This window comes from Schistocerca serialis, chromosome 4 (assembly GCF_023864345.2).
Source record: "Schistocerca serialis cubense isolate TAMUIC-IGC-003099 chromosome 4, iqSchSeri2.2, whole genome shotgun sequence".
NCBI classification, from domain to species: domain Eukaryota; kingdom Metazoa; phylum Arthropoda; class Insecta; order Orthoptera; family Acrididae; genus Schistocerca; species Schistocerca serialis.
The window spans coordinates 372,967,022-372,993,541 of record NC_064641.1 but is presented as its reverse complement, the minus strand read 5'-3'; the positions used below and the strand labels follow the sequence as shown (position 1 = coordinate 372,993,541).

General features: G+C 41.3%; 1 protein-coding gene across 2 annotated transcripts in view; it reads left to right on the top strand.

Annotated features, from left to right (window-relative positions):
- Positions 1–26,520, top strand: part of LOC126474198 (uncharacterized) — a 154,791-nt gene that overhangs the window by 45,311 nt on the left and 82,960 nt on the right. For both annotated transcript variants that reach the window (XM_050101661.1, XM_050101662.1), the window contains exon 2: positions 15,470–15,553. In XM_050101661.1, coding sequence (XP_049957618.1) covers positions 15,533–15,553 — 21 coding nt within the window. In that variant the 5' untranslated portion in view covers positions 15,470–15,532. The remainder of the gene's footprint in view (positions 1–15,469; positions 15,554–26,520) is intronic.

Genomic DNA, 26,520 nt, shown 5'->3' with positions numbered 1-26,520 from the left:
GGCTATAATTTTCTTTTTCCCCAGTTCGATGAAGTACCTCGTCATTAATTACTCGACAGACCGACTGAGTCTTCATCATTCCTCTGTAGCACCAAATGTGACATCCTTTTATTGCGTTCTTGGCTTAACTGCTTATCGTCCAAGTTTCACTTGCTTACAAAGCTACATTTTGAAATACACCTGTAAGAAAACATTTAGAATGCTTAAATTTACATTGTTGCAAAAAGATGCAACATCCTCAAGATCATTTTATTGACAAGTAAGGCGACAGGTTATAAGGTGACACGTGTTCTATCATTATGGGAGTATACGATAAAAGGTTCAGATAAAGTGAAACGCACATGTCACAGCAAATGGTAACCGGACAGTAACATCAACACACAGTGCTTCCACCACTGGTGACAATGCAGTGATATATTCTCGCGTGCAAATGATCGTGTATGTGCAGAAAGTCATGCTGCGATAGATAGTCCCAAGCTTCTTGCGCCTTTTGCTACTATTCGGCAAAGGTTCCTGCAGATCCTGGAGAATGAATAGGTTCTCGTTTCAGTAGAACCCACACGTATTCAGTCTGCGAAAGTTCTGGTGATCAAAAAGCACTTTGCTTCACAGCAGCATTATGTGAATTATCGAGCAAAAAAAGCAAATGCCTTTCCTGTCGAAGGTATGACAGTAGCGTGGGCGTAACAGCCTATGCGATGCGTAGACCACTGGTGGCTTTATCCTGCAGAAACGTTGATTGTCACCCCGAGTTTCAGCTGATTGCGCACCAGACCATGATGCCTTGGATGGGACGTGTATGAGTGGGGTGAATGCACTTTGGAACAGGCAGCTCGCTTGGTCAACGCCTTACACCTGTACGTCCATCACTCGCATATATACTCCCATCATCGAAGTAGCCATGGCCTGGCGGTGTCGTAGTGTCAGCGGTAGCTCAGCTAGAGGCACAAACGATCTTGATCCTTCGGCGCGCAGGTGCTTGCCAAAGGTCCCTCATGACGCAGCACGTGCAAACGTGCAACATGTACCCACACGTTCAGTCGGCCACCGCTGCTCGCACAATACGTCGATCTTGACGTGCGCCTAAATTACGCAGACTTCCAAAACCTGCTCTGGACGTAGGGGAATGTTCCACAGACCACTGTTGAAAGAGCACCACCGACACATTGTGCCCAGCATGTGCAGCAGTCCATCGATACCTTCATGCAGCATCCTGGAAACTCACACTGTGACCCCATTCAAATGTCTGAAGCTGTTTAACAGGAGAATGTACTCATCGGCGTAGCATGCTTGTACCTTAGAATAAATGTTGCGACCACTATTCACCTCCCAAGCTCAGCGCAGTTACTGCCTGCTGAGTCAAAACAGGGTGCACAGACAAAGACCTGCCATCTGATTGCTAGTGACCGTGACAAATAAATCGCTAACTCTAAAACATCTCAGTGTACATATATTACGAGAGTGTAGCATATTTTTTTCCCCAGTGTTAACAGATGTTACCAAATTCTTAATGTTTTGAACAAGGCTGTGTTGTCAGCGACAGTTTTCAAAGTAAAGCAACAACAGCCCTCGGTAGCAAAAATGAAGTCTTTTGACCTAGGTTTCGGCAACTGCTAAGAGTGCCTTCATCACAAGTAATACATTCAAACTGGCATGCCACGTATCAAATGAATATCAAGCGATACAGCTTTAGTCACAGAATTTTAAAGTAGAAAACATAGAAGGCAAGCCACTGTGGGCTGCACACACATGTTGATCTGCGATACCACCAGACAAAAGCGTTATCACTTGATATTTATTTCATACATGACATGCCAGTTTCAATGTTTTTCTTCTGATGAAGGCATTTTTAGTTGGTGCCGAAACCTAGGGCAAAAGACTTAATTTTAGAGATCGAGAGCTGTTAGTGCTTTAATTTAAATCTCTTTTCCATAAAAAATTTTCTTTATATAGCTAATCTGCATTTTATATCCTCTCCACTTTGAGAATCACTAGTTATTTCTCTGCCCAGATGCCGAACTCATATACTGCTTTTGGGTTGTAATTTCCTAATTCCCTCAGTGTGAGCTGATTTCATTCTACTACATTCCATTGCCATTGTTTTATTGGTGTTCATTTCATAACGTCCAATCTAAACACTATGCACTTTGTTCAACTGAGCTTCTAAGGTATTTCCTGTCTCCGATACATTTAGAATGTTGTTCACTAACCTTAAAGATTTTATTTAATTTCACTGAGATTCATTTCCTTATCCTAAAATCATTTTGGTTTTTTGCATAATCAGTCTGAAGTTTGAACATGGGGGATGGGCTACATAATTGTCTTACTCTCTTCCCTTTCAGGCTTTGAATTACAACTACCATATCCTTTATCTACAAGTTGTAAATAACCGTTCACTTCCTGTATTTGGCCCCTGCTACATGCAGAATATGCCAACGGCCTTGCCGCAGTGGTACCACTGGTTCCCGTCAGATCACCGACGTTAAGCTCTGTCTGCTTTGCTACAACTTTGATGGGTTACCTTGCGGGTCGGCAGGGTCCTGTTGGGTGCACTCAGCCCTTGTGAGGCCTACTGATCTGTTACTTGATAGAGAAGTAGCGGCACCGGTCACAAAAACTTACAACGACCAGGAGAGCGGTGCGGTAACAACATGCCCTTAAGTATCCGCATCTGGTGACGCCTAAGGACTCTCGATGACACGGCGGCCGGTCGGTAATGTTGGGCCTTCAAGGTCTGTTCGGACGGTGTTCTTTTGTTTTACATTCAGAATATGAAGAGTGTACACTGTGGTAAAAATTTTCGAAAGCTTCCTTTAACTCTACAAATGATATTTTAGTGCTTTCAACACGAATGGAGATGGAAGTTATTACTACGCGAAGCGATCGGATATTCTGTAACTAGTTTAGTAAGTCGAAGATGGTTTTGGTATGGAACGAAATGACACAGGTTTGTCCAATAACTTCGAAAGCTGGAAAAGTTTCTATAGAAATATCAAAAGAACAAATAACTCACATGAAATGTATTCGCAAATGTGAATATGGACAACAATGAGCTCTATAATGGAATGACGAGTATGGAAACCCGTGCCGGGCCGGGACTCAAACCCAGATATCTCGCTTATCTCAATAAGCGGGAGATCCGTGTTTGAGTCGGTATCCGGCACAAATTTTCATTTTCGTCATCCCATTATACAGTTGAGTGTTGTCAGCATTCGCAACTACGAATACATTTCACGTATTTCATAAGGGCTGTAGTCGCCACTGTGCCTGTTACTTCGGACATCCATGGATGTCCAAATGAACTTTGCATCGTTTTTCGGAACAACAAAGGTGCTTCCATTGGAAAAAGCTTGTATGACCTTTCAAATGTGGTGGATTTAGCTGGCGTGTACCTAGAATCATTAAAGTGCGGCACTAAACTCAGTGTTGCACTATAACATCATAAAATTTTTTATGTCATTTATAGTCCAGAGAACGGGTAACAGCAGGGCTGAAATATAATAAAAATCCTTTGCTGCTTAATAACATGTTCAGTTTTTAATGGTCCATAGTGGTTGCATTCTGTATACCAGAGCAAAAATTGTGACTGCAGTGCACTCCTAATGGATTAGATACCGTTTAACGAGGTTACAGCACCACGATGTTGTTACGGAAGCCGGACTGATTTCAACGCTGGTTGATTTGGTTCTGACTCGATCGCATAAGCGTCAAAAAAAAAAAGGGATGAAATGAGAGTAACAGGATGTTTGGCGACCTCCCCATTGTATGACACCTCCGACATGACGTTGAGCAGAATTGTGGTGAATTGTGATGCCAACGTGACCAACCTTACATCCCAAATGAACTACTGCCCTGCGACCTTTTTCTCGAATGAGTTGATACCTTTTTGTTCGAAGCGTCGATGAATTCGAGGGTGACGTCGCAGAGGTCACAGGGCACACCGATTTTCCACCATTAAAGGGAACGTTGTAGGCGACTCTGATACAAATTTGAAACATGGATTGCGACAGGAAACAATTACGGGGTTCCGAAAAAGTAGTGCTTCAATATTTTGCACAATGCAGATGTTTGTTTAGCAAGCATGTGAAGCGGGACATGCATACCAGTCCGGTATTCACCTACCTGGATGTGGGGAACCGCCTGAAAATGAGACCCAGGCATTTGGCTCCCCAGCCCTCGCCATTAATCCGCGTGGCGGATTCGATCCACGACAGGCTCGCGTCCCCGAACCTTGGAAGAAGCGAACGAACGCGCTCGGCTCTTCTGGCGGCTTAAGACCTCACATTTCTATCCTAAATTACCGTATCTAAGGTTGTTACAATCAGTCGAGAGATAAAATGAATTGCAGAACAAGCAGAAAGACTCTCACTTCTTCACTCCAGCTGCCATCAGGTTGCCGAATAAATGTAAATCAGTAGCTACAACAATATCTAAGGTTTTGCAAACGTTCCACTAAAGGCGGTCTTCAACAACACAGAAAAACCCATTCTTTGAAGTCTATATTCTTTAACAGTGTGCAAATAAAACGGTCAGATTTCACAATTTGCAAGTCTGAAGAAGTCTAGAAGACGCCAAGTTGATTTCTAGAAAATTACATTATTCGAGGGCTGTTCAATAAACAATGATAATAATTTTCGTGGTCCTTCTCAATGTGGTCACCCATAAATGCGATTCACTTGTCCCAGCGTTTCTGCCACTCTTCAAATACATGTTCGCAGCCTTCACCACTGCTTCTGATGATTGATAATGTCTCCCACGGACTATAGGGATGGCGAGGGATGGACTCCATGTTGATTTTTGCAAGATAATCAGCAATAACATTGGCAATATGTGGCCGCGCATTATAGTGATGCTCCATCCAGCCTGCTTCACGGAAATGTGGTCTTTTGCGCCTGATATGGACTTCCAATGTTTTCAGGACACCACTGTAGTATTTCGGGTTACTGATTTGTGTGCAGGTACAACATTCTGATTCCATGAATATCAAAGAATGAGATGACCATAACTTTCCCAGCAGAAGCAACTACTTCTGCTTTTTTGGGGGTTGGTGATGAAAGAGATTTCCACACTGAGCTTTGCTGTTTGCTCTCAGGATCAAAATGATGTAGCCAAGTTTCATCGCTAGTGATTACATTTCAAAGAAGCTCCAGATCTTCCTGTAACATCAACTTTAAGTGCATGCTAATCTGCTAATGTCCTTTTGGTCGAGAATCAACACGTGTCATGTGTAAGTTCCCTGTCATCAAAGTGTGGGGGCACCCAATGAAATGTTCAGCATTTCAGAAAGTGATCTTAAGGATATTCGTTGATCCTCTCTCACAATGACAGCAGGACTGTTGATGTTTTCTTCCGTAACAGCAGTAACTGGAACACCTTCGTTTGAAATTGATTGTTCCCCCTCTTTAAACATTTTAAACCTCCTTCGAGCTGTGCTGTAGAAAAGAACAGACTTTCCATTGGCCTCCTGTAACAATGTATAGGCTACAGCTGAAGATTTGGAGAGACGAAAACATAATTTCAAACCCACATATTGTTCCTCGCGTGTTACCTCCACTTCAGCGGTAGGCGGTACTGAATACGTCTGACCTTGCTTGCCTCTCACCGGCTGGAACCAGGAGTCCCAACAACGAAACTACTATGGCGTGTTTGTTGCACATTACGCTAATAGAGTATCCTATGACTAAAGTTCAGCCGAGAAATTACGACCATAAAAAAAATTATGAACATTCTTTATTGAACAGCCCTCGTAGTAGGGGAATATGCTGTACCTGGAGAATGTGTATCGAGGAACACTCGATGTTTCGTGGTTGGTGTTTGAATCCATTCCCCGACTTTAGAAACAGATAAAAGAACGAGCAACAAACACCATCATAAGAAGTCTCCGCATTTTCTACTGTTTGTGTAGTGAGATATAAATTTGTAATTTGTGCATATTTATGAATGTTACGAGCTCTACATATTTAAGTGCTGTGTAATAAATTAACGCCATTTTGAGGAAATTGTTTAATTTTTAGATACAGAGTTTAATGTACATTTTTAAAATTGAGTAGTAATATAACGTGCAGACAATTAAGGCATACTTTGTCATCGTGCACCATGTTGTACCTGTAACGGAAAGTCCCTTTAACAACAAACACGCGATATTTGCAAATGAATCGAGTTTCTTGACTGTCTTAACAATTTTCCCAGCCTTGAGAATGAAAATACATGTAATTTACCGATAGCTTCTCTTTCAAAATATTTTTCAATTGTATCTGGTATTTCATAATACTAGGGCAGTTCAATAAGTAATGCAACACATTTTTTTTCTGATTCCGGGGTTGTTTTATTCAGCATTGAAATACACCAGGTTATTCCCCAATCTTTTAGCTACACTACACTATTTTTCAACGTAATCTCCATTCAATGCTACGGCCTTACGCCACCTTGAATTGAGGGCCTGTATGCCTGCACGGTACCATTCCACTGGTCGATGTCGGAGCCAACGTCGTACTGCATCAATAACTTCTTCATCATCCGCGTAGTGCCTCCCACGGATTGCGTCCTTCATTGGGCCAAACATATGGAAATCCGACGGTGCGAGATCGGGGCTGTAGGGTGCATGAGGAAGAACAGTCCACTGAAGTTTTGTGAGCTCCTCTCGGGTGCGAAGACTTGTGTGAGGTCTTGCGTTGTCATGAAGAAGGAGAAGTTCGTTCAGATTTTTGTGCCTACGAACACGCTGAAGTCGTTTCTTCAATTTCTGAAGAGTAGCACAATACACTTCAGAGTTGATCGTTTGACCATGGGGAAGGACATCGAACAGAATAACCCCTTCAGCGTCCCAGAAGACTGTAACCATGACTTTACCGGCTGACGGTATGGCTTTAAACTTTTTCTTGGTAGGGGAGTGGGTGTGGCGCCACTCCATTGATTGCCGTTTTGTTTCAGGTTCGAAGTAATGAACCCATGTTTCATCGCCTGTAACAATCTTTGACAAGAAATTGTCACCCTCAGCCACATGACGAGCAAGCAATTCTGCACAGATGGTTCTTCTTTGCTCTTTATGGTGTTCGGTTAGACAACGAGGGACCCAGCGGGAACAAACCTTTGAATATCCCAACTGGTGAACAATTGTGACAGCACTACCAACAGAGATGTCAAGTTGAGCACTGAGTTGTATGAAGGTGATCCGTCGATCATCTCGAACGAGTGTGTTCGCACGCTCCGCCATGGCAGGAGTCACAGCTGTGCACGGCCGGCCCGCATGCGGGAGATCAGATAGTCTTGCTTGACCTTGCGGTGATTATGACACACGCTTTGCCCAACGACTCACCGTGCTTTTGTCCACTGCCAGATCACCGTAGACATTCTGCAAGCGCCTATGAATATCTGAGATGCCCTGGTTTTCCGCCAAAAGAAACTCGATCACTGCCCGTTGTTTGCAACGCACATCCGTTACAGACGCCATTTTAACAGCTCCGTACAGCGCTGCCACCTGTCGGAAGTCAATGAATCTATACGAGACGAAGCGGGAATGTTTGAAAATATTCCACAAGAAATTTCCGATTTTTTCAACCAAAATTGGCCGAGAAAAAAAATGTGTTGCATTACTTATTGAACTGCCCTCGTATTTCTTCTTAATTTGATTTCGCTTACTGATTACCGGTGTGTAATACAGTAATAATATAACATATAGTATATTAAATACGGTGTCAACTAAATTTTCTTGATTGCAACACTAAAGTTTGAGTGGAATATGTGTTCCTAGCTACATGACCGTGTTTCACCGTGGAGCATTGTGGGACATCTGGAGGACCCTACTTTCCAGGACTAGTTTCTATAATTTCAGTAAAAGGCTACAGCATACATAAAGTAAATGCTATCATTTCAGAATGAAATAGAAAAATATATCAACCTTGTGTTACAGGGCTGGCTGGAGGCGAACTTCTGAAAGCTGGTCCAACGTGCAACACCCTCCATACACCCTCATTTATTTCCGGCAACATAACCGAAGGTCTCCACAGAGGATCTGTTTGAAAGACTTTTTTCTGCTTTCTCATTACAATCATAAATCTCTTTACACGGTTAGACATTCCATCAGTTAATTGCTTTTGTAGCTTTTGCCGAGGTCTTCTAATGCCGCAGTATTACGTGAGCGCTATGGAGCTTATATTTTAATGATCCCTCATGAATGTGTTCCGCCTATATTGATAACGTTTTTTTTTCTTTCTATTATGTCTTGGATTTTTTCAGCAATGTGCGTGCGTGTTTTTTTGGTGTTTATTTACTCTAGTATGGATACAACCCCCAACTGTGTTTCGCCTTTGCTGTTCCACTGTGGTTAAACTTGGGCCTACATCCTCATACCGTAAGTGTAATACTGTGTCAACAGATGTTTGCATTAATCTGTTTCAAAAATAGAGCGATCCTGAAAATGAAAACTAATCCTGGCAAACTGTTACACACATATCTCGAAATGTGTAAAGTAGTTACTCACAAAAGACTTTAAGGAAAAAGATTTTTATGTCCATATTAGTTTTCCGCTTACGTTTCTGTTAAAGGAAGTGTTTAAATGGGTTACACCGTTCAGATTCAGGTGTACATTTGTCAATACCACAAATCATATTTTATAATGTCGCTTCGTACTAACTTCAACAACAAAATTCTCAAGTGACTGCAACACAGACAGTGAATATAATCGTATCATTTTCTAAGATTTCTGTGAAGATTGATACTGAAAATATGGGACAAGATCTCGTCGGAAGTTTTTAACAAGTCTATATTAGGAAACGTGAGACATGGCGGTAAGTCAGCTGCTTGGCCTTGACTCTGTCGAAAATGTAGAACTAATTTTTTGTTCCCCGGTTATTGATTAGTGTGCGGTAGCTGATACGGATTTCCCGTTCTTTGCCAGGAAGTGGTTTTATAAATGATTTGCTCTCGTCATCGGAATGTCACGGCTTTGAAATAAGAGACTTCAGAAAAAAAAGTATATTTGAGACTTCCTGCAGAATCACTTCCCGCGCAAACTTCCTTGCAGTTTCGTCGGACAACATAGAGTACAAATAAATTTCGAGTTAAAAAAAAACCGCTGGTCACAATGGCAGCAAATCTGAACGGAATATTATCGAAGAAGTGGGAAACGTTACGAAAAGGAATTACGAAAAATTTCCGACTAGACGGAGCAGTAAGCGTCATAATGTAAATGTGTTGAGCTACAAATTACAGATGAACCGCAGTATGGTGACTATACTCTGAGTCGCACATTAAACCAACTGTACTGTGAAGATGTGCATGACGGCACAAGTTTTGCATTGAAAAATAGGAGCACTGTTAGTTAGGTAAGCCCATCCATCACGGCAAGATCGCACCACACTGGGTGGGAAAAATCGGTCTTTCATTGTCCTGAAACTAAAAATCGCACAAAATGTAAGAATGACATCAGTTTTTAATTTGCCTGAGGCAAACTAAGGAACAACCCTGTACCCCGCTTCTGTGATTTTGCATTTTCTGCCGCTTACAGCTACGAAGCTATTCGTTAAACTATTTGTTTCCATAACTTTTCCTACTTCTTCCATAATACTCATACTTGACGTCATCTGTGCAGCTTTTTTTTACAACATCTTGAAACTTGAAATTAAATTATAATCATCCTGTACATGAAACACCGAGAATCATAGGGGCTTAAAGTACCTCATCGTCGATTGTGAGATTGTAGGATTTATTCGTGCTTGTGGCATCTGTTGATTTTGTGGTAGGTCAGGTTTATCTGCGCTATAAGCTCGCATTGTACGAAGAGTCCCTTCTCCTTGTCAGTGTTTTCCAAATATTCCTTTGCTCTTCAAGTCTGCGCAGAACCTCCTCTTTCCTCACCTTACCAGTCAACCTAATTTTAACATTCATCTGTAGCACCAAGGTCCATGTTTCATTACCATATAACACTGTGCTCCAAACGTACATTCTCAGAAATTTCTTCCTCAAATTATGACCCATGTATAATACAAGTAGACTTCTCCTGCCACAAATATCTTATTTGGCAGTGCTAGTCTGCGGATGTCCTCCTGGCTCCGTCCGTCATTGGTTAATTTGCTGCCTAGGTAACAGAATTCCTTAACTTCATCAACTTCTTGACCATCAATCCTGATGTTAAGCATCTCGCTACTCTCATTTCTGCTAATTCTCATTACTTTCGCCTTTCTTATATTTACTGCATTGCATTGCATTGTTTGGGGGGAAGAGACCAAACTGCGAGGTCATCGGTCTCATCGGATTAGGCAAGGAGGGGAAGGAAGTCGGCCGTGCCCTTTCAAAGGAACCATCCCGGCATTTGCCTGGAGCGATTTAGGGAAATCACGGAAAACCTAAATCAGGAAGGCCGGACGCGGGATTGAACCGTCATCCTCCCGAATGCGAGTCCATTGTGCTAACCACTGCGCCACCTCGCTCGGTTTCTATTTACTCTCAATCAGTATTCTGTACTAATTAGACTGTTCATTCCATTCAGCACATCATATAATTTTTCTTCACTTTCATTCAGGAGACTAATTTCTTCACTGAATAGTATCACTGAAATCCTTTCAACTTGAATTTTAATCCCGCTCCTGAACCTTCCTTTTAATCCCATCTTTGCTCCTTCGATGTACAGATTAAACAGTAGGTGCGAAAGGCTACATCCTTGACTTACAGAATTTTTAATCAATGCACTTCGTTCTTGATGGTCACTCTTATTATTCCCTCTTTACTCTTGTACATATTGTACACTCCTGGAAATGGAAAAAAGAACACATTGACACCGGTGTGTCAGACCCACCATACTTGCTCCGGACACTGCGAGAGGGCTGTACAAGCAATGATCACGCGCACGGCACAGCGGACACACCAGGAACCGCGGTGTTGGCCGTCGAATGGCGCTAGCTGCGCAGCATTTGTGCACCGCCGCCGTCAGTGTCAGCCAGTTTGCCGTGGCATACGGAGCTCCATCGCAGTCTTTAACACGGGTAGCATGCCGCGACAGCGTGGACGTGAACCGTATGTGCAGTTGACGGACTTTGAGCGAAGGCGTATAGTGGGCATGCGGGAGGCCGGGTGGACGTACCGCCGAATTGCTCAACACGTGGGGTATGAGGTCTCCACAGTACATCGATGTTGTCGCCAGTGGTCGGCGGAAGGTGCACGTGCCCGTCGACCTGGGACCGGACCGCAGCAATGCACGGATGCACGCCAAGACCGTAGGATCCTACGCAGTGCCGTAGGGGACCGCACCGCCACTTCCCAGCAAATTAGGGACACTGTTGCTCCTGGGGTATCGGCGAGGACCATTCGCAACCGTCTCCATGAATCTGGGCTACGGTCCCGCACGCCGTTAGGCCGTCTTCCGCTCACGCCCCAACATCGTGCAGCCCGCCTCCAGTGATGTCGCGACAGGCGTGAATGGAGGGACGAATGGAGACGTGTCGTCTTCAGCAATGAGAGTCGCTTCGGCCTTGGTGCCAATGATGGTCGTATGCGTGTTTGGCGCCGTGCAGGTGAGCGCCACAATCAGGACTGCATACGACAGAGGCACACAGGGCCAACACCTGGCATCATGGTGTGGGGAGCGATCTCCTACACTGGCCGTACAACACTGGTGATCGTCGAGGGGACACTGAATAGTGCATGGTACATCCAAACCGTCATCGAACCCATCGTTCTACCATTCCTAGACCGGCAAGGGAACTTGCTGTTCCAGCAGGACAATGCACGTCCGCATGTATCCCGTGCCACCCAACGTGCTCTAGGAGGTGTACGTCAACTACCCTGGCCAGCAAGATCTCCGGATCTGTCCCCCATTGAGCATGTTTGGGACTGGATGAAGCGTCGTCTCACGCGGTCTGCACGTCCAGCACGAACGCTGGTCCAACTGAGGCGCCAGGTGGAAATGGCATGGCAAGCCGTTCCACAGGACTACATCCAGCATCTCTACGATCGTCTCCATGGGAGAATAGCAGCCTGCATTGCTGCGAAAGGTGGATATACACTGTACTAGTGCCGACATTGTGCATGCTCTGTTGCCTGTGTCTATGTGCCTGTGGGTCTGTCAGTGTGATCATGTGATGTATCTGACCCCAGGAATGTGTCAATAAAGTTTCCCCTTCCTGGGACAATGAATTCACGGTGTTCTTATTTCAATTTCCAGGAGTGTATATTACCCGTCTCTCCCAGTAGCTTACCCTTATTTTCCTCAGAATTCTGAACATCTTGCACCATTCTACAGTGTCGAACGCTTCTTCCACTTCGACAAATCCTATGAATCTCTCCTGATTTTTCTTTAGTTTTGCTTCCATTACCAACTGCAACGTCAGAAATGCCTCTCTGGTGCCTTTACCTTTGCTAATGCCAAACTGATCGTCATCTAACTCATCCTTAGTTTTCTTTTCCAATCTTCTGTACTCCACTTCCGTCAGCTACTTGGCTGCATGAGCTGTTAAGCTGATTGTGTGATAATTCTCGCAGGTGACAGCTCTTCCAGTCTGCGGAACTGTGTAGGTGATATTTTCTCCGAACGTCAGATGGTATGTCGCCAGACTCATGTATTCTACACACCAATGAAATGATTTTAGCAATTCTGGTGGAATGTTATCTATTCCTTCTATCTTAACTCCTCCAAAGCTCTTTTAAATTCTGATTCTAATACTGGATACAAATCTGTTCTAAATCGACTCCTGTTTCCTCTGTCATATCAGATAAATCTTTTTCCTCACAGAGGTCTTGAATCCACTCTTTCCATGTATCCGCTCCCTCGTCCGCATTTAATTCCCATTGCACTCATAATGTTACCACCCTTGCTTTTAATTTCACAGATGTTTCTTTTGAGTTTCCTCTAATCTGACCCAGTCCTTACATCAGCAATTTCTTTTTCGATTCCTTTACATTTTTCATGCAGCCATTTCGTCTTAGCTTCCCTAAACTTCCTATGTATTTCATCCCTAAGCAACTTGTATTTCTGTATTTCTGAAGTCCCCTGAACAATTTTGTACTTCCTTCTTTCATCGATCAACTGACGTATATCTTCTGATACCCACGATTTCTTCGCAGTTACTATCTTTGTACCTACGTTTTTCTTTCCAACTTCTGTGATTGCCCTTTATACAGATGTCCTTGCCTGTTCAACAATACTGCCTACTGTTCTATTCCTCACTGCTGTATCTATAAATTTAGGGAACTTCAGGTGTATTTCGTCATTCTTTAGTACTTCCGTATCCCACATCTTTGCGTATTGATTCTTTCTGATTAATCTCTTAAACTACAGCATACTGTTCATCACTACTACATTGTGATCTGTGTTATTATCTGCTCCTTGGTACGTTTACATTCCAATATCTGATTTCGGAAGCTCTGCCTAACCATGATCTAATGAAACTGAAATCTTTCCGTATCATATGCCCCTTTCCTAATTTACATCCTCCCCTTGTGTTTCTTGAACACAGCTGAAATTTGATACAGAACTCAGTTGGTCGTTCTCCTCTCTCATTCCATGTCCTAAGTCCATATTCTGCAGTAACCTTTTCTTCTTCTCCTTCACCTATAACAGCAATCCAGACCCCCAAGGGCTATTACATTTTTACCTTCCTTCACATACTGTATTTCCCTCTCAATATTCTCATATAGTTTATCTCTTCATCTTCAGTTTGCGACCTCAGCATGCATACCTCTACTATGGTTGTCGGTGTTGGTTTGCTGTCGATTCCGATATGAAAAATCCTTTCACTGAACTGTTCACTGTAACACACTCTTTGCCCTAGTTTTATATCCACAATGAATCCTACGACCGCTATACCATTTTCTGCTGTTTTGATGTTACCATATACTCATCTGACCAGAAATCTTCTTTCCATTTCATTTCAGTGACACCTACTGTACCTTGATTGAGCCTTTGCATTTACCTTTTCTGATTTTGTAGTTTTCCTACCACATTCGAGCTTCTGTCATTTCACGTCCCGACTCGTAAAACGTTATTCTTTGGTTGATAATTCAATCTTTTTCTCATGGTCACCTCCCCCTCGGCAGTCCCCTCACAGAGATCCGAATGGGCGGCTATTCCGGAATATTTTGCCATTGGAGAGATCATGATGACAATTTTTCAATTACCGACCATATGGCCTGTGGATACTCGTAATTCATCTTTAGTGCAGTGTTTTCCATTGCCTTCTGCATCCACATGCCGTTGACCATGGCTTATTCTTCGCCCATTGTGAGCAGTTCCCTACCCCAAGGGAAAGATTGTGCCCTTAAACTCTGTTCGCTCCTCTCCGCCCCCCCCCCCTCCCCTCTCTGACAAGGCTGTTGCCAGAAGGAGGGTAACTTCTCATGCCAGAAGCCTTCGGCCGCCAGTGCTGATTATTAATCAAAATCTAAGCATTGGAAGGTTCAGAATCCTGAACCGGAAACTCTTGATTACAATCAAAGACGCTACCACTAGAGCATAAGTGGTTATTTCCTACATCAGGAAATTCTTTTGTTTTTGTACCAAGCATGTCTCCACAATTCCAATTTGCATTACTCTTCACTACTTTTCTATTTGCGTTTATTATTAAGTCCCAACTTGATTTAGTTATTGTTTACACTGAGTTTAACACCTCATCTAAGTCTTAGTAACTCTCATCCAGGATACCAATGGAGCCAACGTCACCGCTGCTAGATGCTCTCCATATGCCTTCTCAGTCGAACGCTAAAACAGACTTTTTCTTCCTTCTCTGCTTTTTGCACAGCAAGTACGCAAACCGAAACAGACGTACAGTCTGTAAATGTGCCTCACATCCGTATTAACGTGGGTATCTTGATTTTCTTCTTATTAGCTCTGTTGATTGCGATATCAGTGTTATTCTGGTAGTGTACGATTTTTCGCCTGGCAAAACTAAATAAGAGAAAATAGCTATAATTAAAAGTAATAACAGCGTGAATAGGAGAAAATTAAATGGTTGTTTCTTTTTATTTTGTGTTCTGTCAAATATCACGTGTATTTCTGCAAACAAATGGAAAAACTCATGTAGTAGGTAAATAAGAGAGGAAGGAGGAAAGGGAATCATTCTGCACTGAAGGAGAGTAAATTACTTTTTACCCCACTGGAAAAGTAAGAACACTCAAAGGTGTTACTGAATGGGGATGCTGCATTATATAAAACATTTCCTTAGAGCAGATGACAATTTATGTCACCTGTGCTTTGTGATAGCTAAATTATTGGCACTAAAATATATGTCGGCATATTGGAAATCATTTATTGAATTTATCAACCGTTTCTGTTTCTCTTCTGAATTAGTTGGTGTTTATGTTTCCGCTGAATAATATGTAAACTGTGAATATTTTGTTTATAGACTGGTTGCAGAAAAAACGAGCTGTTTGACGGTGCTTCCACGACTGACGAGACGATTGTAGCTGCATTGCTGTTGAAAAACGTCGTATGATAAACCAGAGTTGCATCCTCATTTCTTCCGTTTTTCTCTTCTTTCAGATTACCAAAACACTCAGCGGGAAGAGCTCATTCCAGAGCGAGGCTCTGCAGAAGGCAGAAGACATGTACAGCCCAGGTGACAGGGTACGTGGAAGCTGTGCATATAGCTGCTCGCAATGCGATGATCCTTATCTTGATGTAAGTAGTGATATCTGTAGAACGACAGGATGTGATTATGTTTTGCCCTCATTCTTCTGAGTGGCTTCATGCGGGCCGAAACGACTGTCTCTTCAGCGCTAAACTCTTCATCTGAGAACAGTAGCTACATGTAACGTCCTCAGTATCTTAATTGCGCTCTTACTTGTTGGATGTTTTCCAATCTGTTTTCGTCACGCTTCTTGACTTCTACGAACCCCTCTCATACAATGAAAGTTCTTAATTCTTATCCTATCATCGTTTGACTTATTTAGTTCTGTTGTTTCCACATATTCCTTTCCTCGTCCATTCTGCAGACAACTTCTCATTTATAACTACTCCATTTCATTATCGTTTTGTAGTACCATGTCTCAAACGCTTATATTCTCTTCCTTCCAATGGTCCCAAATCCCGTGATTCATTGCCATACCAGAAATTTCTTCCTCAATAAGACCTATATCTGATGCTTTTGAGAGGAACGCTCACTCTGTTTGTACTAATCTTACATTTTCCACGCTTCGCCCGTTATGCTTTACTTTGCTTCAATGGTAGAAAATTGGTACACATTGTCTCCTTCGTCGTCTTCAAGTCTTATGTTAATCCTACTGCTAATCTCATAAGAGCTGCTTCTGACTACTTTCATCTTTCTTTTGTTGCCTGTCAAGTTTTATATAGTAGTCAGTAAACCGTTCTGTCAATTCAACAGAATCTGCAATTCCTCTTCAAGTCCACTGATGGTAACAGTGATACCAGGGAATTTCACTCTGAATTTGAATCCTTTCCTTAGCATTTCTTCGTCGATACAAATTTTAAACTGCAGGAGAAAAAGATTTCATCTGATAAGCTTTTTAATACGGTTGGCTCTAAATCTTTATACTCTTCCCATTCTATTTCTTTGACTCCTACTACATCCTGACTGAGGCCTTATTTATCCATTTTAGACTTATGGCCTCATTGTGACCTTTTGCTTTCCGCTACACAACGCTTCGACTGGTAGAATATTACAATGCCGTTAGTTTTTCAGTGTTTCAACCTTGAACTCAAGATGATCGAAATTTTTTGCTAATGATAAAATCAAGTGACACAGTTTCTATATCCAGTCACATTTCCTGAGATTCATATTATGTACATTCAATGCAGAGGTTTCCATTGTATTTAGAATCTTCAACCTGTTGATCTTTGATGATTCTTCCGTGTCTTAGGGGCACTTCCAGATGCCCCCCCCCCCCTTCCCGCGCCCAAGAACCAGAACTTGCCATAATTTCTTTCCGCCTCTTCTCACTCTTTGTTAGGGCTGTTGGCACCATGAGGGTGGCTGATAACGCATGCCTTTAGTCGTCATTGCTGATAATTTTTATTCAAGTAACTGGAATCTGGGATCTGAGATCGAGGACACTTTCATTAGTAATCACCGAGTCCATGACATCATCTACGAATTCCGTTTTTCTCTTCTCGTAGTACTGCACAGCATTTCTCTTAGAAACCGTACATCGAACAGCGATTTTTTCTATCGCTAGAAGGAACATATAAGTTGAATGATTTCGGACCCACAGCGTTTAATAAATAGTGAATACAAAGTCAAAGCCGATGACTGGAGCAAATTACTACCAGCATCAAAATTTTAGGATACTGTTGGATGCCTTACCTATAAACAGCGTCTTATTTTTGTACTTATAGAAATGACCGTAAATACTGTGGGACATACAAAACTGTCCAACGCGTGGTTCCACAGAAATGATTGTTCTATGGGCGACCATTTTTCATGCTATGCCAGTAATTTATTGGTAGGCAATAGCAATGGCCAGCTGATGTTGCACCGCGCCATTTTCCTGCAGAACGTCATCAATGGCATACAGCAATTGTTTTCCAGCTGCTTATTTGTTCTGGAACACCGGTGCGTGTCCAGCTGCTGCTCGGTGAACATGTCTGATCCAAATGATTGGGATCGCTGCCAACCAGTATGCTGTCCTCCTGTAGTCATCTTGCATGTTCATGTCTTTAACAATCTTGGTATTTTCTCCCATTTTTCGTTACATCATCCTCGATTCCCTGGCAGCAATACGGCGTGTTGGGGTGTGATTCAGCGTTCTCGTGGTTTTCGCCAATATTGTCAATTTGCTGTTGACTTTGTAAGTAGCAAAAGCGAGCTACCTCCTAATCGCGTTACAGTTCGTATTTCATACAGGTACGAGTTACCTTCTACATTTAGAACCGACATATCATTTTGATTAGAACACTACTGATATGACTATGTGATCAGCAGTTAGTACCTCCTGTGTGCCATTGTTAGAAGTTTGAAGTGGACTCGAAAATCAGAATCTTACGATACTGCGCAAGGAACCGGCAGGACATACCTATAGACAGGGGAGCGATAGAGTGCATTGTAGAATGTGACAGACCAAAACTGAAATTATCATAACAGTTGCAGACATAAATTTTGTGGTAGGTATAGTTTTTATTCATAGTGTAAACAGTTTTTTTAATTACTGTTGCTAGTATCACGTGTTTTCTCTGTGTCAATCAATGCAACATGGGTCTCCAGTCAAACCTTTTTTGTATTTTTTACTTATTAGTTTCATAACGGAGTTGCTATCCATTTCTGACCTTCCTGTGCGGAGTTCTGCTCGCTCTTCTCGCTGCTGGTGACTTGTTTATCTGACATTTATCAGATCTGTCAGTACCTCCGAATACAATCTTATAACGGAAGGGACCACTACTAGTCTGCTATAGTTAGTTGGGTCATTTCGAGACACTTGCTTATGCACCGTTGTTGTGTAGCACGTATTCCATTCAGTTGGAACATCATCTCCATTTAATAATCTTTCAAACAGTCTCCTTAGCATCTCCAAAAATTTCGGTGGACCAAACTTCGCCAGTGCTGTATATATGGACACAAGCCTTAGTGCATTATTCATATTACAGCTTCCCCCCCCCCCCCCCCACCCCCCCGCGTGCGCCCCGCCCCATGAACCTAGGATCTTGCCGTTGGTGGGGACTTGCGTGCCTCAGCGACACAGGTAGCCTTACTGTAGGTGCAACCACAACGCAAGGTATCTGATGAAAGGCCAGACACAGGTAGTTCCTGAAGAGGGGCAGCAGCCTTTTGAGTAGTTGCAGGGGCAACAGTCTGGATGATTGATAGATCTGGCCTTGTAACATTAACCAAAACGGCCTTGCAGTGCTGGTACTGCGAACGGATGAAAGCAAGGGGAAATTACAGCCGTAATTCTTCCCGAGGACTTGCAGCTTTACTGTATGGCTAAATGATATGGCGACCTCTTGGGTAAAGTATTCCGGAGGTAAAATAGTCCCCCATTCGGATTTCGGGGCGGGGACTACTCAAGAGGACGTCGTTATCAGGGAAACAAAATTGTCGTTCTACGGATTGGAGCGTGGAAAGTCAGATCTCTTAATCGGGCATGTAGGTCATAAAATTTAAAAAGGTAAATGCATAGGTTAAAGTTGGATATAGTGGGAATTTATGAAGTTCGGTGACACGAGGAACAATAATTTTGGTCAGGCGGATACAGGGTTATAATTAGAAAATCGAATACGGGTAATGCAGGAGTAGGTTCAATAATGAATAAAAAAATAGGAACACGGGTAAGCTACCACCAACAGGATAGTGAACGCATTATAGTATCCAAGATAGACACGAAGCCCACGCCAGTATCAAGTAGGTAAAATGACGAGGGCTGGTTGAAATCCTTGGGTAACAGAAGAGAGATGAAAGGAGAAAATATAAAAATGTAGCAAATGAAACAGGCGATATGGAATACAAACGTGTCAAAAACGAGATCGAAAGGAAGTGCAAACTGGCTAACGAGGGATGGCTAGAGGACAAATGTAAGGATATAGAGGCATATATCACTAGGGATAAGATAGATACAGCCTACAGGAAAATTAAACAAGCGTTTGGAGAAAAGAGAAGCGTTTGTATGAATATCAAGAGCACAGATGGAAAACCAGTTCTAAGCAAAGACGAGAAAATAGAAAGGTGGAAGGAGTACATAGAGAGTCTACACAATGGCAATATAATAGAAATGAAAGAGGATGTAGATGATATTGAAATGGTAGATAACATATTGCATGATGAGTTTGACACAGTCTAACATTCTGCGTGGTGTCTGTTGTTCTATGTCGTGTCTCCCTACCACTTTCACGCAACGACGCTCTGAGTGTGTTTTTTAGGGAATTGACTAGTTTGAGCCTGGGACCTGTTGCTAGTAAGGAGACGCCAGACCACACATGACATGTAGAGTTCAGAAGAGTTCAGTGGGACTAGCGATGATATAACCAAATACTTAATGATTTCAGCGTCAGCTCCACTCCACTCCCTGTAAAAGAATCTTAATACTAACTAAATTTTAGTGGAAGGGGTTCAAGGCTTACCTATTTTTAGTTAGATGGTCAAACAACGTCGAAAAAGCAATTATGTTTACGATTGGAAATTTTATTCTACTCACAAAACATTGTTTATAAATTGCACTATTGATAAAAGGAAATGTTTTAATACAGGATGGTAAAAACCAACTGCATTCAACAAAAATGTGAACGAATATTCCCTGTATGGGTTTCCAATTTCTACAATGGATCGAAGGATGACCTATGCCATATCACATCTATAATCTGGGTTTAAATTAAGTTTCACAAAAGAGAAAATTATCAAAGTGGTCTACAGTGACCCTTAATTATGTTTAATTACAGATCTAACTTGTCCTAAATTACAGTGGCTGATGTGGCTTCTCAATAACTACAACACAGAAAAATCATCGCATTTCAGATTTTTACTTCATGTGGCAAATGTGAACACCGTGAGCTTTAATTGACGATTGACACTAGTTTTACGCAAAAAGGGGGTGTAACAGATGAGACTTCTGCAGTTCTGAGTGAAGCTTTAAGCGTTGTTATGCGGCACCGTGTGTGTTCATTACCTTGTCGGTGTTCGTCAGGGGGCGGCGGGCAGCACAGCTCCGCTCAACTCGCTGTCTCGGAAGCAACTCTCCCCTAACTTCCCCTTACTGCAATTTACCGAAGTTGGTTTAAAAAAACTATCTGGCTGTGTTTTCATCTGACCGATCAGGGTCTCAATGTTAACCTTAAGCTCCGCCTACAAAAATCCTGTTTATCCAATGAGAAATGTTATACTTTTCGTGGTGGGGCAATGTTTTTAAAGTTTGCAACGTAACAGAGACACGAAAAAGTCTCACGCTAAAGCTTGCAGCTGGTGTGGCCCTTTTAGTGTTATCGTAAGATCTATAGTGTTCTTCTGGAGGGCTCTGTCTTTTAACATGGGCTGCGGGGTGGTCCTGATGTAACAGAGACGCGAAATAGTCTCACGCTAAAACTTGCGGCTGGGGTAGTCCTTTTTGTGTTATTGTAAGATCTATACTCTTCTTCTGGAGGGTCCTAGCTTTTAACATGGGCTGGGGTTTGGCCGTAGCGGTTATCTGGCGATGTGGGTGTCCGTCCCTTATAGTAGGGCCTTCCAGCTTAACACGGTTCTGCTCTTGGCTTCTGTTCTCGTTTCTCCCCTTGGAACTGCGTCTGTCTCACGGTGGAAAGGTATGAAATGCATTAGGCATTCTTATGTTGGTCTGTGGTATTCCATTTGCTCACTCGTTACTCATGTTACTTTGGTTAATTTAATGTCATGATTTATTCGGAGCTATGTGACATACTACTGGATTTGCTTATCATGTCAGGGTTTTAATGGAAGGTATTGGATTTTCCTGACACCTTACATATCACCACCCTTCGAACTTAATTTTTGCGCTGAAGTTAGGCATTGATTGAATCATTGTCGAAGCTAGTGAAAACTTATTTCGTTATCTAAATTTTGTTGCCTACTGTTCAGCCACGTTATTCTGTTCTATGCTAGTTTGTACTACTATTTTATATTTTTATATTCTTCCACATTATTATCAGAAATATGTTTAAATTGACAAGGGAAGAACATTTTAATTCTATTATAATTATCATTTTTTAAATTATTTTCTTACCTTATTTAATTTTGAAGTTTGTTTTTTAAGAAGTTTGTTATTGAAAGTGAGGAGTCTTTCACATCGAGTTTCTTAGAAATTTTGTTTTTATAAATGTAGTAATTAAGTCAAATCCATTCCTAACATATTTTCTAAATATCATGTACAAGTAAAATGTTTTTGTTTCTAGACACTCATTTCAAGATTGTTACACTAACAAATAAGAATTATTTCCAAGAATTGCTATGACAAAGAAATATACATACACAAGTATTGAGATATTATCCTTACAAATGGTACAAATGTTTAACAAAAAGGGAAATCATTCAACAAAATAATTTTTTATTCTTTGTTTTTATAAGGAGAAAATAAGTAAAATATAGTTATTATTTTATTTTCATGGGGAGAAAATAAGTGGCATATAGTTTTAGTGTTTATTATACCTTACTTTTGTTCTTTATATACTGTCTATTTCAGAACTAATGACTTATTTTTATCGATAGTCTATTTTTTACTTAAGTCCATAGTCAAAGACTGTTATTTTGTAGTTTATTAGCTGTCTGGTGTACTTAACTTATTTAGTTTTCCATACATTTCTTTTGCACAATTCCTACATCACATAATTTGATTTCACACATTCACACAATCCTATGAATGTTTAAGCATGAGGTTGGCGAATGTTTTTCGCACGAAGGTGATGGACTTGAGAGAGATGGATGTGGGCAAGTATTTGATGTACCACTTCGTTCGTCATTCCTTGTTGGCTTTGCAAGTGTGTTGCTGTTGTGGAGGTCCCATAATGGAATGGAGCTGTGAGTGCAGAATCTCGTGGTTTACTGGCTTTGTATGCATGAAAGTCTTCATTATGTGTCGCTGAAAGCGATCGTTTTCCGTTGTAATACTTTGCAGACGACTAGTTTACAGTAGGATAGGGATTTGGGAAGGTATGTCGTCCATTCTTCACCCATCTTCTTTCTTGGTCTCAATCTTGCGAATCTTCAACTTCTGTTCTTCCTGCTTTTTCTCTGCTTCTTACTTGCTTCTTGGTTCTTCTCTTCCTATATGGAAATATTTATTGATAACTAGTCTCTTTGAAGTTATCCTCTTAGTAATAGTTTGATAAATTGTTTGGGCATGTCATTTATCTTTGTGGAAGTTTTCTTCAGTTTCGTGCATCAGCGTGCTGTTTAATAGCAGTAGTGTGACTTCTACACATATTTTTTTGCCAGTGGTCTCTTGCCCAAGCGGTCTTCTCGTCGGGCCGTTTTTTGCTCGCTCCTCTGAGTCGGGGCGTTCGGAGACCCTTCTGGCATTCTCTGTCCTGTCGTGTCACTGCAGGGTTCTGCCACTGTGTGGTTCCGTGTTCTGTCCCGGCTGGGTTCCACCACCCTGTGGTTCAGCTTGGCAGCAGATTTATTTACTGCCCACTTCAGCTACAAGGGCCTTCTATTGGTCTTGCTGTCCTTCCCTTCTCTCGATGCTTCTGCCCTGTAGGAATTGTGTCTTGCTAATTACATCCTTTCCTTCCTTGATACTTCCTGCGTTGCAACTTGTGGGTCGTTGCATCTCGTCCTTGCTGGAGTTTTTACAATGGTTCTTACAAAAAGGTTTACTTATAATCATCTAACATATGTCTAGAACCTACATTGTTTAACGCCTTCTTAAAAGCTTTACAAACTTTGGCGCCCTTTCCATGTTACAATTCTAAGATATTTTGAGTCATAACGTCTACAAGAATCCTCAAATTCGTTTTTTATTTTTGTATAGTGTCGTGGTGTATACCATTTTAGTATTTCATGCTGTTAGACTATCTATGCTTTATCCCTTCACCTTAATCTATGGTGCTATTGGTGTTATTTTTGTTTTTGTTTTTATTGAAACGACTTTCTTTTTCCCACTTTCCTCTCTCTTCATTCTTCTTTCTCCTGACGATCTTATCTGCAACATAATCTTGAAGTATTGTGCTGATTATATACCAGTAATAAAATTAATCTTCAAACTTTTTGATATGGCTCACATGGTGAAGTCCTAAGGTTTTGCCTGTTTTTAGGTTCATTTGTTCCACAGCATTATCATGAGCAATTCGGCTAATTATGACAGGACCTTTGTATGCAGCGTAAAACGTATGTATTTTGTGTTTCTGTCTGCTGGAGAGATAGTGTGTTTTTACAAATACTTTCTGGCCTACTGAGAATGTTCTTTTTATTGCTGTTCTATCTCCTCTTTTTTTTCTCTTAATGGCTGCCTTTCTGATGTTGGAGAGTGCTGTTGATATGACTTGTTTGTGCTGTCTACGTGGTACAATAGGAAATCTAACATTTTCTCTGGTTATGTTTGGCGGTGCAATATTTTTAAGTACAGTAACTGGAGGTAGTAGTGTAGCGCTATGTGGCATTTCATTTATTACTTCTAGAAAATCTTTAAGGTATATATCCCAAGTGTGGTGTCTTTTGCCTGCATATAATCGGCATAAAGTGCCTATGTCGTTCATAGATCGTTCTGCTGGATTTACGCTAGGTTTATACTTGGATATGTAGATGGGTTTTATTTTGTGTTGTTGTAACGTGTTCTGCCATTGCACTGATTTGTATTGTGGGCCATTATCCGAAATTATTCGTTCCACTCTACCTACATGTCTGAGAAAATCTTGTCTAAATGCTTTACTTATAGTAAGACCTGTTGCCCATTTTAATGGTGTCAAGGTAACATATTTAGAAGTAAGTTCCAAAACGACATATATGAGAAGATATCCATTTCTTTTGCGTGGGAGGGACCCCATCAAATCTGTTGCAGCTATTTGTTTTAATTTTTTAGGGATTATTGGAAACATAGGTCGGTTGGTTTGGAAAGCGACGTGTTTAGCCCTCACACTTTCTTTGCATTTGACTGATACTGCTCTAATTCGTCTTTCCATATCAATAAAGTGGCTTGTTTGTTTTATTTTTAAAAAGCATTACTTTGGTCCAATGTGGCCATTACTTTAATGTGTATACCATATGTACTTATTAATTAGTTCATCTGGGATATAAATTAACCATTCATTCGTTGCAACATTTCGTCTAAAAAATAAAACATTGTTGTTTACGAGATAGTGCTGTCGAATGTCTGGAAAATCCTTACTTCTACACTTGTGTTTGATTCCTAGTATTTCGGGATCCTTGTCCTGTTCTTTGCTTATGTTTTTCAATGCTGGGGTAATGTAGTTTTCGAAAGGTACTTGTTTCATATAATACATTGTAAACTGGTCTTCTGCTGCTTTTAAACCTATGTTATTGGATGCACCCTGTGGACATCGTGATAAAGCATGTGCTAATACATTCGCTGGACCTGGTATGTGTGTAATAGTGAAGTCAAATTCTTGTAGTATTAACTTCCATGTGGCTAACCTCCCACGTGTTAGTTTGGCGGGTAACAGAAATTCTAATGCTTTGTGGTCAGTGTATACTTTTGTTTTTCTTCCGAATAGGAAGTATCGAAAACGTTGGAAGCCCCATACAATGGCCAATGCTTCCAGCTCCGTGACTGAATAGTTTTTCTTGCTTTTTTGAGTACCCAACTGGAAAATGCTTTTGTTCAATATGATCCTAGCCTTGCCTGTTCGTATTCTTGGAATGAAACAACTCCTAAACCGGTTTTCGCGCTATCACTGGCCATACAAAAATTTTGTGTTAGATCAGGATGTGCTAAAATCGGTGCTGTTGTTAGTGCGTTTTTCACTTTTAAAAATTCTTCATTGGCTTGTTGATCCCATACCCATGGCGTGTTTATTCCAGTCAATGCACATAGGTGTGGTGTTGCGAGAGAGTCGATCCAAATAAATTTTTTATAGAATCCGGTGAGACCTAGAAATCCTCTGAGAGTTTTCTTATTATATGGAGTACAGAATTCTTTGATTGCCATTAGTTTTTCTGGGTCGGGAATTACCCCTTTCTCTGAAATTATGTGCCCTAGAAATTTGACCTCTCGCCTTCCTAATTTGGATTTTGTTGTATTTACTGTGACCCCATGCTCTTTCATGATCTTTAAAAACTGATTTAATGTGTCGTTGTGATGTTCCCAAGAGGGTTCTGCTATAATCACATCATCAACATAACAAGTAATTTTTTGTAAAATTTCAGGACTGAGTATAGTATTAAATCCCCTAATAAACACTGCTGATATGTTTAAATCAAATGGCAATCGTTTAAACTGGTAACATCTACCGAATACGATAAATGCTGTAAATTTTCTACATTCTGGGGCCAATTCTATTTGCCAAAAACTACTCCGTAGATCAATTGATTAAAATATCTTAGAACCGTGGAAGTTTTGTATCAATTCCTCTAATTTTTGTGGGCGATCTGCCTCAGTGATTATGATTGTGTTGATCTGTCTGGAACCAAGCACTAACCTGATGCTCCCATCTCGTTTTTGTACAATATGGAGCGGGCTGTTATATTTGGAGGTAGCTGGTTCAATAATATCGTCATCTAACATTTTAGATATCTCCTGGAATACCTTATTCCTGTAGCTTAATGGGATTGTATAGTGTGGCACTCTAAATGGTTTGTGCTGTTTTACTTGAAACTTGTACTGAAAGTGTTTAATACTGCCAGCCTTAGGTAAAAATACCTCTGCTTTATCTAGTAAAATACCCTCTAATTCTCTTTTACTGTGTTCTGAAATACCTTGAACTTCTTGCAATTTCTCGTCGATTTCTTTATGGACTTCTAACATGAGTTGAGGCGATTCCCCCTTTTGTGCATTCCATTCTAATTCTTCATCCTCTTTATCTCGCGTCATTCTTAATTGTTTGTTTATAACTGGTATTTCTTCTAATTTTAGCTTTTGCTCAAAGAGAAGTATGACATTCCCGAATGTTACGCTACCTTTCCCCATATCTATTATCGCTCGTCTCTCATTTAAAAAATCTGCACCTATAATCAAATCTACAGT